General features: G+C 37.9%; 1 protein-coding gene across 1 annotated transcript; it reads right to left on the reverse strand.

Annotated features, from left to right (window-relative positions):
- Positions 1-1,172: 1,172 nt before the first annotated feature.
- Positions 1,173-14,281, reverse strand: LOC146314787 (cysteine-rich protein 2-like). Its single transcript, XM_084737857.1, has 8 exons — positions 14,012-14,281; positions 5,989-6,083; positions 3,924-3,981; positions 3,624-3,755; positions 2,764-2,832; positions 2,536-2,630; positions 2,395-2,452; positions 1,173-1,798 (listed from the first exon to the last, which is right to left on the reverse strand). The coding sequence occupies exons 1-8, from the start codon at positions 14,052-14,054 to the stop codon at positions 1,734-1,736; spliced, it is 615 nt and encodes a 204-aa protein (XP_084593983.1). The 5' UTR covers positions 14,055-14,281; the 3' UTR covers positions 1,173-1,733.

A 14,281-nucleotide genomic window follows, 5' to 3' on the forward strand; every position in this document is an offset into this window, starting at 1 on the left:
GAATGACTGACTAGAAGTTTTTCCTCACTATTTCGATGTGTTCGCGACGCTTTATCAACCCAAAATGATGGTATTGCACACATACATATGTGTGTATCTATATGTCTATATCGATCAATTTATTGTGGGTTTCAGCCCATCCAGGCTTTATTTTGTAGACAAACTCCTAACTTCCGGTAGTATTCTGCAGAATTTCACAAATCTCATCTTCCGGGGGTTTCCAGTAAAGGGGCGTTACCGACTGCTTCCTGTCAGTGACGACATACCTTTGTATTTGGTTGCACTCTTTGAAGGCGGAGCAACATGAAGAAACATAATAAAAAGTCCAACCAAAGATGCTCAGTGTGTAGTGGGAAAGGCTGGTGCGTTCACTGACCTCACGTGGCTCGCACTTTTTTCATTTCTTCCTTATGTTTTGTCTTTTAACTGCACATACAAGTTAAAAGTCAATGTCTCAGTGGTCCATCCACAAAACTACAAGTCCACTGATGCTTAAAGTATCAGTATGGTGAATATAATAAATGATTAAATGATTTGCAGCAGCACCAAGAACAAAAAGTGTCTGATGACAATAAATATATGTATCAGTTGTATCAGTGAGAAAATACCCAGACATTTATGCCAATCTATGTCAGTACAAAACGGTTTATGCCACAATATCGACCAGTTACTCAATCAAAGTATTTATGGTTAATTTGCGTTTTCTTTGTTTTTAAATATACTATTGTCGCTTCTATATTCTGTGATTACTTTGTATGTTAGCATTATTTTAGTAGCTCTCCTTAATGTCTCAATTGTCTGACAATTCTGAAATCATTTATCAAGCAAAAATACCAAACATTTGTTGGTCCCAGCAACTTCATTTCAGGATTTGATGTTTTTTTTCTGTTAATTGAAGAGTTTTAGGTCTTGGATCTAATGTTGGTTGGCGATTACAAGTCATTTGAAAAGTTTTGGGGCCTAGAAATGAGCAATTTTTATTATTTTCTAAGTAATTGATTGGTTAAAAAAATAAACAGATGAATCAGTAATGAAAATAATCATTAATTGCAGCTCATGAGATTTTGTTTTTCTTGTGTATTTTATATATAATTAAGTGTAACCTTTCTGTAAGTGAGTATTGTTGTTGTTTCATAATAAATGAACAAATACACACCCACAGACACTGAACACAGGTTTGGTATCACACAGTTTTACTGTAGAAAATGTAAAATGAACCCTTTTTGTTCACAGCAAACTCACCTTCATAACATTCAGTAAAATGCACGTCTCTGCGTGGGCGCTACCTTTTCTACGTCTACACCTCATCCCTCGTTTTAGAAGCAGGATGAACCAGCTCAGAAAACACTGACAATAAATTGGTGGGCTGGTACATTTTTTTGTTTTTTCATACATCCTAAAAGTGCACAAAAGTCTGGAAAAACTGTTCATAATGAGTGAAAAAACACAGGCGCTTTAACCTACTACGTAACAGGCTGATAATTGTTTGGCAAAGAGAACCGAAAAACTTAAAGGCAAATCTGAAACTCACATGGGAGGACATGTTAAAGGTTTGTTTCAGTACAAAAAATAGATATATAAACCATATACAAATACAACATAAAGGTGTAAATATCCGTCCCTGTGAGTGCAGTACATATCGTTTGTCACCATGACTGTCGAAGGCAAATCAAAGAGACACTGAGGGTCCTGGAGGTGCCGCTTCGTCTGGGTGTTGGAGGCGGCGTCGGGGCTCAGGGCTGCGCCTCAGCTTCGGGATCGTCGTAGATGTAGCTGCCGACACCTCCGGTGTTTACACCTGAGAGAGGACACAACACGGCATTATCTTTAAAGGGTCAGTTCACACAAAATATACCATTTGTATACGATCCCCCCCCCCCCAAAAAAATTACATTTATGTTGCATCATAAAATTCAATAGAATAATGAATGAATCTTTGTTCTGTACTCAGTAGAACCCTCTGAGCGATTTCAAGATAAAACCCTAAGAATGTCAAGGGGCAATTTGCAATTTGCAATATAAAAACATTCTCAGTAGAACCTCCTAGGTGGGTTCTATATAAGACCCTTGGAAAATAAAAAGGTTCCCAGTAGAAAACCCCGGGTGGTGTTGCTGAGAGACAAATCTGATTTTCCTGCAGTCTGGATAAAGTCACAGTTTCTCCTCATGTGCCTCATGCCCTTTCAACTGAGCTTCAATCTGACACCTGAAGGCCTGAAAATCAGTCATTCTTTGCCTTCACTCAGAGGTCTGACTCTGATAAATATTTGTGGATCTAACATGTCCTTCTGCAGACTGTCGTTCGGGAACGTGGTGGTTTTTGAACCGTGAGTTAAGCACCAGCCCACCCTGCTGCTCCCCTCTGCCCCACTGACAGCGTCTCTGACCTCATACCTTTGGGTCCAAACAGCACGGCGTAGCACGGTTTGTGGCAGTATGGCTGCCCGTCATGCTGCAATGGAAAGAAAAGATTTCCTCTCAGTGTGATTCCTCCTGATGCTGACTCATTACATCCATCTCTGTCGTATCTCTCACCTCCGCGTGGCTGCCAGGAGCCAGAGTCTTGCTGCACCGCTCACAGCGCAGACAGGGCCGGTGCCAGTTCTTCCCCAGTGACGACACCTTCTCGGCTGCGTGCGAGACATAAACACACCGCCATGGAGACAGTCACCATGGCGACCAGCCCCCATGGTCACTCAGACACATTCCAGCACTTATAATGTACCTGCAAGCTGTGAGGTATGAAGGCACCAGTCTGCTTACCGAAATATACCGTCTTGTTGCATCTGGGGCAGATGTTCGGTCCACCAGAGAAAGATGAGAAGCTTGCAGCTGAAAAAGGCACAATTAATTTGAATAATAATATCAATAAGAATAATACTGTTTGCTTCAGAGTAATTTTATTGCCAATAAATTAACATTATTATTCAGACTGATGTACAACTTTAACTATTTTCATATCCAGGGTTTCTGCATCTTGCAACAATTTAAAGACAAATTTAAGTATCATGCCCATACTATCAAAAAAACTACAAAGGCTACAGATTTATTTATAGAATATATATCTCGGTATATACATTTTCTCTAAAATAACACTGTAAAGTCCTAAATAGTACAAACTAAGGCTGAGCGACATGGACGAAATCAAAGATCCTGATGTTTTTGAACAAATACTGTAATACAGCTTTTGTAACAATATTTATTTTTGATAAACAATCAAGAGTAATGTAAATATAATGGTGAAGTGGGTAAATAAATAAAAGAACAGCCAGAACAGTCTGGTGTAGGATGCTAAATTTTGTGTATTTTCCTTAGCCTATCACCTTATTAGTGTTGGAAAAATTATTGCCAATTGATTGTAGATATAAAATTTGATTTATGATCTTTCTTACTATTTTTATCTCCATTTTTCTAAATGATCAGTTTGATTTTCACCTGTATCAGCATTATGTGAGTCAAATGTGTTTTCTTCCTCCATGAGTTTCTCTTTTCCTCTCCTTTTTACAGTGACCTGAACTAAACCTTCTTATCCTTCCAGAGAGGAAACTAATTCCATCAGACACTGAATATTTCTCTTCTCAACATATGACAGCTTTTCTATTTTTGCTCTACATATTTCTCACCCTTCACCGGTCCCCGTGCGGGGGCTTTTTTCTCCTCCTCTGGTTTCCCATCTGTTTCCATGGAAACGGCAGCAGGGGCCTCGTTGACAGGATTGTCGTAGATGTAGGAACCAGCTCCGCCGATGTTCACGCCTAAAACACATGCAAACGTTACACTTGCAGACCAGGGAGAGTTGTTACAAATGTGTGTATAAGAAGAAGAAGAAGAAGAAGAAGAAGAGGAAGAAGAAAAAGACGAAGAAGAAGAAGAAGAAGAAGAAGAAGAAGAAGAAGAAGAAGAAGAAGAAGAAAAAATGGCACCTTTTGGCCCAAAGAGGGCAGCGTAGCAAGGCTTGTGGCAAAAAGGCTTCCCATCGTGCTGCAAGATACAAGAAGAAAAGAAAGTGAGCAGAGGCATCCATCACTCAGAACTAAAGGTTTTCTCACTGCTCTGAACCAGAGTGGAAAAGTTTAGTTTAGCACATTTTTGTATTTAGTCTGTTTGGATTCCCATAATGCCAAATAACAAATAAAGCAGGACTGATTCACACTTGTTTATAGCACTTGTCTGCTTTCTGTTTTTTTTCTCTTCATGCCATTCATAACAGATAGCAAAAGAGCTAAATATGGCCTCAGTCATTCTGTTTACCCTCTTTTCATTCCATTTTTTCTCTGTGAGGGCCAGTTCCCTGGAAAATGACACACCAAGCTTTTTTTTTTTTTTTTTTTTTGCTTAAGGCTAACTCTGATATTTTTAAAATTGGGCCCTATATTAGGCTTTAAGAAAAGACTGAAGACCCAGTTCTTTCATGAACACCTTTTCATTTGATTGATTACAAAGACATAATTAAAATAAATAAATAAAAATAAATAAAATCCAATACATCTTATGTTATGCATTGCCACTTGCACTGCCTGCAGGCACATACATCCTATCAGACAACTTCATGGCACTTACTCATGTCCTGACCAGATCCTTGCTTGTGTTGTATCAGCTCTCAGATCTACGTCAGTTTGGATAAAATAATCTGTTAAATGAAATTGTAAATTGTATTTCTTTTACATATGTTGGGGTCTAAATGACTTGAAGGTACAAAATTGTTCCAGTAGATTGCCTCAGCGGGCAACCGTGAAATGGGCTTCAGTGGCTGCAATGTAATCCTTTGGGGCAACTGCACCAAACCCCAAAATCAAAAATACATGTATTTTCCCTCTTACCTGTAGCACTGTTTATCCACCTAGATAGTTTTGGTGTGACTTGATAAGTGTTGGAGATACTAGCTGCTGATGTCTGCCTTCTCTTTTCTGGCTTGTGGTGCTCCAAGCACCAAAAAAATAAAAAAATAAAAAAATCCAGAAATCATGACCTCAAGATACTTGAGATAATCCACAGACTTTGCTGCAAGTTTATTCTCTCTAGGAAAAAAAGAAAGAAAGAAAACAGCTTCTACATGAAACTGCTCACAACGAGGTTTGTAGATTTTCTTTGTTAACATGGTCATGGTTTCTGGAAAGAGACACTGCTGCTGAGTTTGGAATATTAAAGGGAATATTAGAAGCCAGGGGGGTTAGGGAAAGTGTAGAGAGGGCAGGGACTATTTGCATATTCATGAATTCTTGAATAATAAATGAAGGCAAGGTGTAGAGCTATTTTTTGTTTTACAAGGTATTTGAACATATTTGTCAGAAAGACAAAACAAAACAGACACTTCTTCTATTTTATATTGTTTAAAACATGACTGGAGGTGGACTTTAAAATGGTAGAAATGAACACAAACAAGTTAACTTTGATCTCAGTAAAGTTTTGCTCATGTGAAGTGTGAACTTTCACAACACTGCGGCTGTCTTAGTGCACCTACTGGTGCCCAATTTGATTCAAATAACATTGCTTTTACATGGACAAAGAAAGAGATACTCAAAAGATGAATAAGCCGCTCCAAAAACGCTTGGTGTGACTGGATCCTCAATTCTAGGCAGATAAAACACTTTTGTGGCCTTTGGCGGCAGAGAATGTAACCACAAGAGGAAGTACTTGTGGCTGTTCAAGTTTGACCATAATGAAACCCCAGTACTTCCTGCTGAGGTTGTTTTCTCTTTTGTCAAAGGCCAACAAGGTCGTATCTCGGTTCTCTTGGTTTTAGTGCACATTCACACAAAGTGTATCTGAAACAGCCTGCAACTGCAAATAGTTTCACACACGTCAGTGATTATTTCTGCTGTCTTTCTATCGCTGCTGTCACACCTCTCTGCCCTTTATGATCAGTCAAAGGTTGAGAGAAGTTAATTTTGAAGTAAGATAAAAGCATTTATACATACAAATGTGGGAATATTGTTACCTTTAAACACATTTTATTGTCAGAAATCACTCTAGATTAAAGCGTCATACCTCAGCGTGGCCTCCAGGATTCAGCGTCTTGTTGCAGCGCTCACATTTCAGACAGAACTTGTGCCAGTCTTTCCCTAAAGACGACACCTTCTCCGCTGTGGAAGAAGAAGAAACAGATATTAAGGAATTTATATCAACCTGAATTGTAAAACTGCAGTGCTACATGCCTATGTTTATGGTGCTTAAAGGACCAGTGCGTAAGATTTAGTGGTATCTAGTGGTGAAGTAAACTCATGTTCCCCTCAGTGGGCTGAACAATTAACCAAAATATTATCAAAATCACAATATGGCCAATTTTTGATAAAGAGCAGTAAACATGTAAGTCAACAGCGTTCTGTCCCGCCGCACCATCTTAGTTTTACCTTTCCTTTCGACCCAAGTTTGCCTTCCTGTCATCTTTTACAAGTCGTTTAAAATTCAGTCAGCACAAGCTGAATCTGAAACTGGCAGGAAATGAAGGGTGCGCTGCATTAACAACACAAGACAAAAGGCAACATCGTAATTTATTTCAGTCATCTTGTTTTAATGATTGCGGGAAGCAAAAAAAATGATTGAAAATAAAATTTGATTCATCGTCAAGCCCTGTTAGGAAAAGTAAATAAAATAACTATTAATTTGTGCACTTACTCAGAAAAAAACAAGTAAATGTCATAAAATGAAACAAGCATGAGGGCAAAACGCACTGGAAACTCAGCGTGAGCAGGTAAAATTAAAAGACAGAGCTGCACAGTTAATCAAAACTTATCAAAATCGTAACATGGCTTTCTGCAGTTTTCAAATCCCAGGAGGTGCAATATTTGTTAGAGGCAAAATGTGTCAAAAAACTTTTAAATGAATGAATGTGGCGAGGCAGAGATGTCCTGTCCTACAAATCAAATCAAATCAAATCAAAATAGTTCAGCCCTAATAAACAGAAATGTTCCATAAAACATAATCAATTCAGAGCTAAGATTGAAATGTTATTATCAAAAATACTTTAAGTTTCTGTATACAACATTCACTGCCACTAGATGTCACACTAGAGCACAAACATGTCTGAAATAAATCGTCAGCCACGATCCTTTTACCTCGCAGATCATCATGAAACACAACTTAATCAAACTCGACAGACACAAAATAAAACTCACTGAAACAGTCGTGGTTTGTCTTTCCTCTGTTCCAACAATCAGCAGCTCGGGTCTGCTTGAAATAAACCCTTCATTTTATAATGGTTGATATTTAAGAAAAATTTTGCAAGATTGAAACAAAGTTCTGGATGGTTGCATAATGTTTTGATTGACTGAAAAAAATCAAATCTCTGTAAACATGATCTTGCATTTATTTTTTACTTATTGTAGATTTTTAGCACAGAGAACTGTGCATCCTGGTTGTGTGCTGTACAGTACAGTCTACGAGTACACAATACAAGTACAAATGTACATCCGCAAAAGCAGAAGTTTCAACCTCTGAAAACTTTCTGCAGCAGTTTTCAGATCATCATTTACAAGGTTTCAAACCTGGAGAACAAAACAATATCCTGGTAGAACAGTGAGAAATTTGAACCTCTGAAAATGTGTTGGGGAAACGCTGTAAGAGGAGGACTGCAGTTGCAAAGAAGAAAATCTCGAATGCAAAATAAAGTTTGCAGAGATTGGTTTCATTTTCAGCCTGTTGAAACATCATACAAGCCTTTAAAACTTAATTGAAATCTCGCAAAATCTTTTGTATTAGATTTCAAACTTTCAAACCCTGAGTTTAAACCTTTCAGCACTTCCCATTTCAAAATAAAACACAGTGAAGGACAGCAGCTTCACAGGGAGGCACTCACACACACTAACACACACCTGTGACTCAGGATGCCATTACTCCACTACATCTTTACATACAATGAAAAAAGATGTTCACTGTTGTTTTGATAAGGAGAAATTACATTCATTAAAAGTTGTATTTTGGTCAAGAGAAACTGGACAGAAATAGTGGAAGAACCAGACAGAAAAAGAGGCAGGGAGCCAGGCAAGAAGAAGCACAGAGCAGCTTTCCTCAGACTGCACTGAACGCCTCCTTTTACTTGCAAATGTAATTCATCTACATTAGGTCTTCAAACAAGCTGCTTTTAGTGTCTGATTTACTGAGATGTTACGTATTCGGCAGCAGACAGCTTGGACAGGACGATCTGTGGGGGATCTGACCTGCACTGACATTCAGATTTTGCGTGTGGGGGAAGGAAATTTCTAGTGACGGTAAAAATTTGCATTACAGCAGAGCAGTTTGTTCCACGATACAGAAGACTGTCACAGTGACAGACGACACTTGACAGGCACTCGAGCTTTCATATCAACGTAAAGCACATTCTTTCCACTGTGTTTAGAAAGAGAACAGAGTAACAAAGAACAGAGAGGGAGAGAGAGAGAGGCGGCCATTTTACTGTCACATTAATTCAGGCTTTTCAGAAATCACCTGCATGTTCCTCCATCACTCTTTTTAACCCTGATCTAAACCCTGTTACAGCTACAGGGTGGAATGGACCCATTGTTCCAAAACCCAAATATGGCCCACTGGACTGAAAGCCCATTTGTCCAACAGGCCGTTACAACAATGACAAATTTCTATTGCTTCAACAGCCCATTGCTCCGAACGTCCAGTGCTCAGCACCATGGACAGCGCCGGACTAACAACTGCAGGGACAGTGTGTATTTTCAGAGCAATGGGCATCTATCGTCATGTTAACAGGCTTTTGGTCCGATGGGATTTTTCGGACTGTTGAGACTCGGGAATACGGGTCATCAGAACAATGAGCAGCCCCCATCTCATGCTGCTAACTAATGTTAGCTGCTAGCTAATAGGACTTTATCTGCTGGCTGATTTATGACAGAAAAATAAAGTTCTGATACAAAGACAGGATTTTTATCCTCTGCATATAATAATGCACCTTTATGACCTACTGCCGGTGGTGAAGAGTAACTGAGTACAGTTACTTAAGTACTTTACTTACAACTTCAGTTCAAATAAAGATGGGACATTGTGTAAAACCTAAATAAAACTAAATTGCAATGATTTTCAAATGATTTTCAACCTATATTCATTTGAATACAGGACAAAGACAGGATATGAATAGGGTTGCAACTAATGTTTATTTTCATATTCGATTAATCGGTCGATTAGTTTCTTGATTGATCGATTAATAGCTGTTTGTTTTAAAATGTCAGAAAAAGGTGAAAAATGTAGATCAGTGTTTCCCAGAGCCTAAGACGATGCCCTCAAACGTCTCGTTTTAACTCACAACCCAAAGATATTCAGTTTACTGTCAGAGAGGAGTAAAGAAACGGGAAAATATTTACATTTAAGAAGCTAAAATCAGAGAGTAAAGGTTAACTTTTTGTCTTAAATAGCAAAATATAATAGTTCAAACTGATAAACTTAACTGTTTTTGTAAATATACACACATTCAGAATTTGATGCCTGCAACATGTTCTGAAAGAGTTGAAGAACTTATGACTTCATTTGCCGAACAGTTCGGGGTCTAAATTGTCGTATTTTGTGCTTCATAATGCATCACACATTTTCAGTGGGAGACAGGTCTGGGCTGCAGGCAGATCAGTCAAGTGCCTGAACTATTTTACAAAGAAAGGACAGAAGGACGGACGGAGCGAGTTTGTCCTCCTCCCAGAATATCCCAGCAGATACACTGAGGCCCTGATACAACTTGACCCCTCCTGTTTACACTCACTGGCCAGCCTGTCACTCTGATATGTGACAGTAAGTCACCCTGACACACACTGAGGACTCTGCAGTGATGGTGGAGGACATGTGTGTGTGTGTGTGTGTGTGCGTGTATGTATTTCCTTGATTAATTGATTAGTTGCTTGATTCATAAAATATCGGAAAATGGTGAAAAATGTTTCCCAAAGCCCAAAGTGACGTCCTCAAATGTCTTGTTTTGTCAATAACCCAAAGAATTTTGTAATTTATTCCTTGAAAAGTGACACAAAATTATTAATTGATTATTAAAATAGCTGCTGCTGTTTTGGATCCATGTGTATTTTCAGACATATTTTTTGAAAAAAAAAAAAAAAATTCAAAAATGATCAAGCAATAATTTAAGAGACCCCTGCAGTAACTCTGAAGACCCTCTCTTGGTCCCAGAACCCCCTGCTGAAGACCCAAGTTCTAGATCAACATCTACATTAAGATTATTAGTTTTGTGCAAACATTATTTTTCTTGAAACTTAGAATTCCTTTTTCCCTTTTATATTAATGTGTTGTATCAATGAAGTTGTGTGAGAATGAATAAAAACTATAATTTGCATTAACAAATGACTGGATGGATGCTGACAACTTTGAAGCTTCAAGTCCCAAAATATATTAAATTTCTGAGCTAAATCATCATCATCAAATGTCCTGTTTTGTCCACAACCCAAAGACATTCAGTTTACTGTCATAGAAGGCTAAAGAAACCAGAAAATATTCACATTTGAAAGCTGAAATCAATTAATCGATTATCAGAATAGTAGCTTAATTTAGTAATCATTGAAGGTTTCAATGCTTTGGGGTTTTTTCTTTACAAACTGACTGATTTATCTTTGCTGTTTTGGATTCATGTGTACTTTTAGACATTTTCTGTAAAAAAGAGTGATCAAACAGTAAGGTTTGTGTCTTTTTTTTTTAAGCTTCTTTTGCTTTTCCACCTTTTATACTAATTTGTTGTATCAGTGAAGCTGTGTGTAACTTAATAAAAACTCATCGTCATTTGCCTTTAAAAAAGACTCCACAGAAACTGATAACTTTGAAGCTCAAAATCCCAAAATAGATAAAATTTCGACATTACATTTCCACCACAATAAATTCCCTGTGCAGCTACAAAACGACACCTCAAACTGCCAGAGGAAACATATTTTTTTGCAAAATACAGTATGTTTTATATGAGCATGCGATTTACTGCAGAACAGCACGTTTGGTTGAACCTGCAGGGCGGGGTTCTGCTGCTGTTCTCCAGAGAAATGGAAAGGGGGAAAGAACAAAAAGAAAATCAATCCATGCAACGCTTGTGCAATCAATGAATTATTTACAGTGCCATGTGGTGTAGCTCCAAAATGAAAAGAAGCTGACAACTGATATATGGTCACAAAACTCCCTACTGAGTAAGATGATATCAGCCTTTTTTCTTTCTTTTGACTCAACAACACTGCTTACATTCAGGGAAAAAAAAGAAAAAGGTCCAGTAACTAGGGCATCAACTCACTCTGGGAAACTCATTTAAAGGTGGACGCACGCGTAGAGACGGTGATTTGTCGGTTCAGGCTGATGACCTCAGGACTGTTAGAGGCTCCATGTAATCTTATCCACAGATAGTGAACCAATTACAGCCCAGTCTGGGCTGCATGAAAACACAGTGGTCACCAGTTTTAGTCTGGGACTCACCATCTGAGACATCTTTGACATTTTTAGGAGAAGCCGTCTCATTCATTTCGCGTTCAGCATAGAAGGAAAAGATTAAAAAGCACAGACCAGACTCCAGATAATTACAGTCTGAGGATTATTACATCAGGATATTAGCTGTTTTTGTCCCTGGTGAGACATTTCAGGCTCCTACTGCATGTCTGTGGTCCTCAGTGGAGAGTTAAGTGGTCTGTCTGTGTCAAACTGATCACAATACACCAAATATTATTATAACTATGGCTGTAATGAATCTCCAAATCCTCGACTCGATGCGACTTTCGATTTTAAAAATGTTTTTTCAACAGATGCTTGTTTTTATGCCCTGATAAATGTCATCTGAATTCTCGAATTCTTTGTTAAAGGACATATCTGTAAAATATTTACTGTAAAAAATCATAAAATGACCACAGCATATCATCAGAGATCAAGGTAACATGTCCTCCTTTATCATTTCTACTCCACACTGCAATAACTGTTATTATTTGACCGCTTCACATGAATTAGAGTTCAAATTAATGCTGAATATTTGCAAGGTGAGTATGTGTCTGTTCATGAGTAATAATTAATGTAAAGCCAGCAAACACTGCAGACGACTGACCGGTCAGTGAGTCTGTAACTTTAGCATGTGTGAGAGACGTAAAGTCGCAGGCTAATTAAGGTAAGACAGGACAGTAAATGCGCAGTTTAAGTTTGGGTTTGTCGGTGACTTAAAGCTGCAGCTTCTCAAGACCGAAGCAGAGCTCCTGAGTGTGTTGTTTCCCAGCTGTGGGAACAGTGTTGCTATGACAATCAGCTCCGCCCACATTAAGACAGTGAAGTACAGTAGAGTTGAGCCGTCTTTTTTGAGTTTTACACAAATACCCCTGACTGGAAAATGCAGCTGATACTTTCTAAAATGCTGGTAGTGACCAGTCACCAGTCTGATAGCACATATTTTATTACGCCCAAAACAGAACCATGCTGTTTCATCAGTGTCTCATAAATGTCTAAATGACATATAAGTAGAAAAAAAAATCATACAGAACGGAACAAAAAAAAATCTCTATGTTAATGCTGTATTAAGAAAGAGGATGAAATATGAAGAAAATGCTGCCTATAAAAAAAAATCAAACAAACTGCATGCATTATATTCTGGTAAAAAAAAATAGTATAACAATTAATAATGCAGGTCTAAAACAGGTTTGAAATTTCTATGAAATTGCCCTCAAATCACATGAAGATTTACCCCAATTTATTTCTCAGTGATGAGATCAGTAGTAGTGGATGTTAATAAACAATAAATATGTCACAGTTGGAGCTGTGATGAGGGGGTTCATGAGTTGGTTCACTACATTACAGCCACACTAAAATAATATAGATAAAATAAATGAAAACAACTACAATAAAAATAAATGAAATAAAAATAAAATAAGGCTACACTACTATAACAACATATACCAACACTGGTCTCCTGCCACAGTGCTGCTGCCACAGGAGTGCTGACTAAGATTACTGCAGGTATGGGAATAAATTACAAAACAATAGCTTTGTGTGTATTTCTCTCTTTCCCCAAGATGGCAACAGATCAGGAGATTTATCACCAGTCACTCAATTCATATATGGACATAAACCACTGTGAGACTACAGCTGCAACGATATCTTTATAACTGATTAATCGAGTCATGCTTTACTTAAAAATATCCAAATTCTCTGTTTTCAGTCTCTGTGAATATTTTAATTTTTTATGGTGTGTTGACAGTAAACTGAATATCACTGGTTTGTGGACGTGAAATTTGAAGACGTCATCTTGAACTCTGGTGAATCAGCGATCAACATTTTCACCATTTTCCAACATTTTACAGACCAAACAACAAGAGAAAATAATTGTAAGTTGCAGCGTGCAGCAAGGCATAAAGTTTTGTGCCTATAATTAGCATTAGCTGCTTTGTCACAATACTGAATCTCTGTCTAGACACTAACACAACAGTGGTGCTTAATTTTTTTAAATCAAATTAATAAATCAATAAATTATTGTGAACTGAATTTGGGCAAAAAGTTGGGGTAATTTTGGGACAATTCAAATAAATTTAAAATATGTTACTAGCTAAATACCACATATTTACCATGAAACTGTAACAACTGTAACAATAATTATAGTTTTGTTACAGTTTTGAAAAGTCAGCAGCATCAATACCGATATAAACTGTGATAGATCGATATATTAATATAATATATGAGGCTTCAGGGTGTAACATAGGTGTGGTATCCCAATAGTAATGTTTTTCATATTAACAAATCTCACCTTTAATAAAACAATACTCTCAAAAAGAAGAGGTTATGTTTTGTGATGTAATGTGACATTATTACATTCTTAAAAATAATATAATTAAACTAATTTCTTAAAATGAAAATTTTTGTTAATGGGTTGACGTCATCTCAGATCCTCTCTGAACTCTGCCTGCCTCATAATGAATCTGCTTTAATTTAATCAAACTTAACGTATTAAAACATATGAAGAATTAAAGAATAATAAGACTTTTTTTTTAACTCTCCCACCAGTCAGTCAAAGCTTCATCACCTCTGATCATCATCTCGACGCTGGGCGGATACACAGGAGACATGCACTTACCGAAATACACCGTCTTGTCGCATTTTGGACATTTTGACGCCATGATCCGAGTGAACAAAGAGATGGAGGAGTATTCAGTCGGTCCACCGGCCCCCTGTCTGTCTGTCTCTGTCTGTCTCTGTCTGTCTCTGTGTGCAGCTCCAGCGGTGCAGACACACCTCGGAGGATGGTGCTTCTGCTGTTGAGGACTGTGGGTGATGGTGATGATGATGATGGTGATGGGAGAGACCGACGCTCACATCCTCCCTCTGCTTCCTCTCCTTTATTTGC

The sequence above is a fragment of the Lutjanus erythropterus genome, chromosome 15 (assembly GCF_056507025.1).
Source record: "Lutjanus erythropterus isolate fLutEry1 chromosome 15, fLutEry1.hap2, whole genome shotgun sequence".
Lineage (NCBI taxonomy): Eukaryota > Metazoa > Chordata > Actinopteri > Lutjaniformes > Lutjanidae > Lutjanus > Lutjanus erythropterus.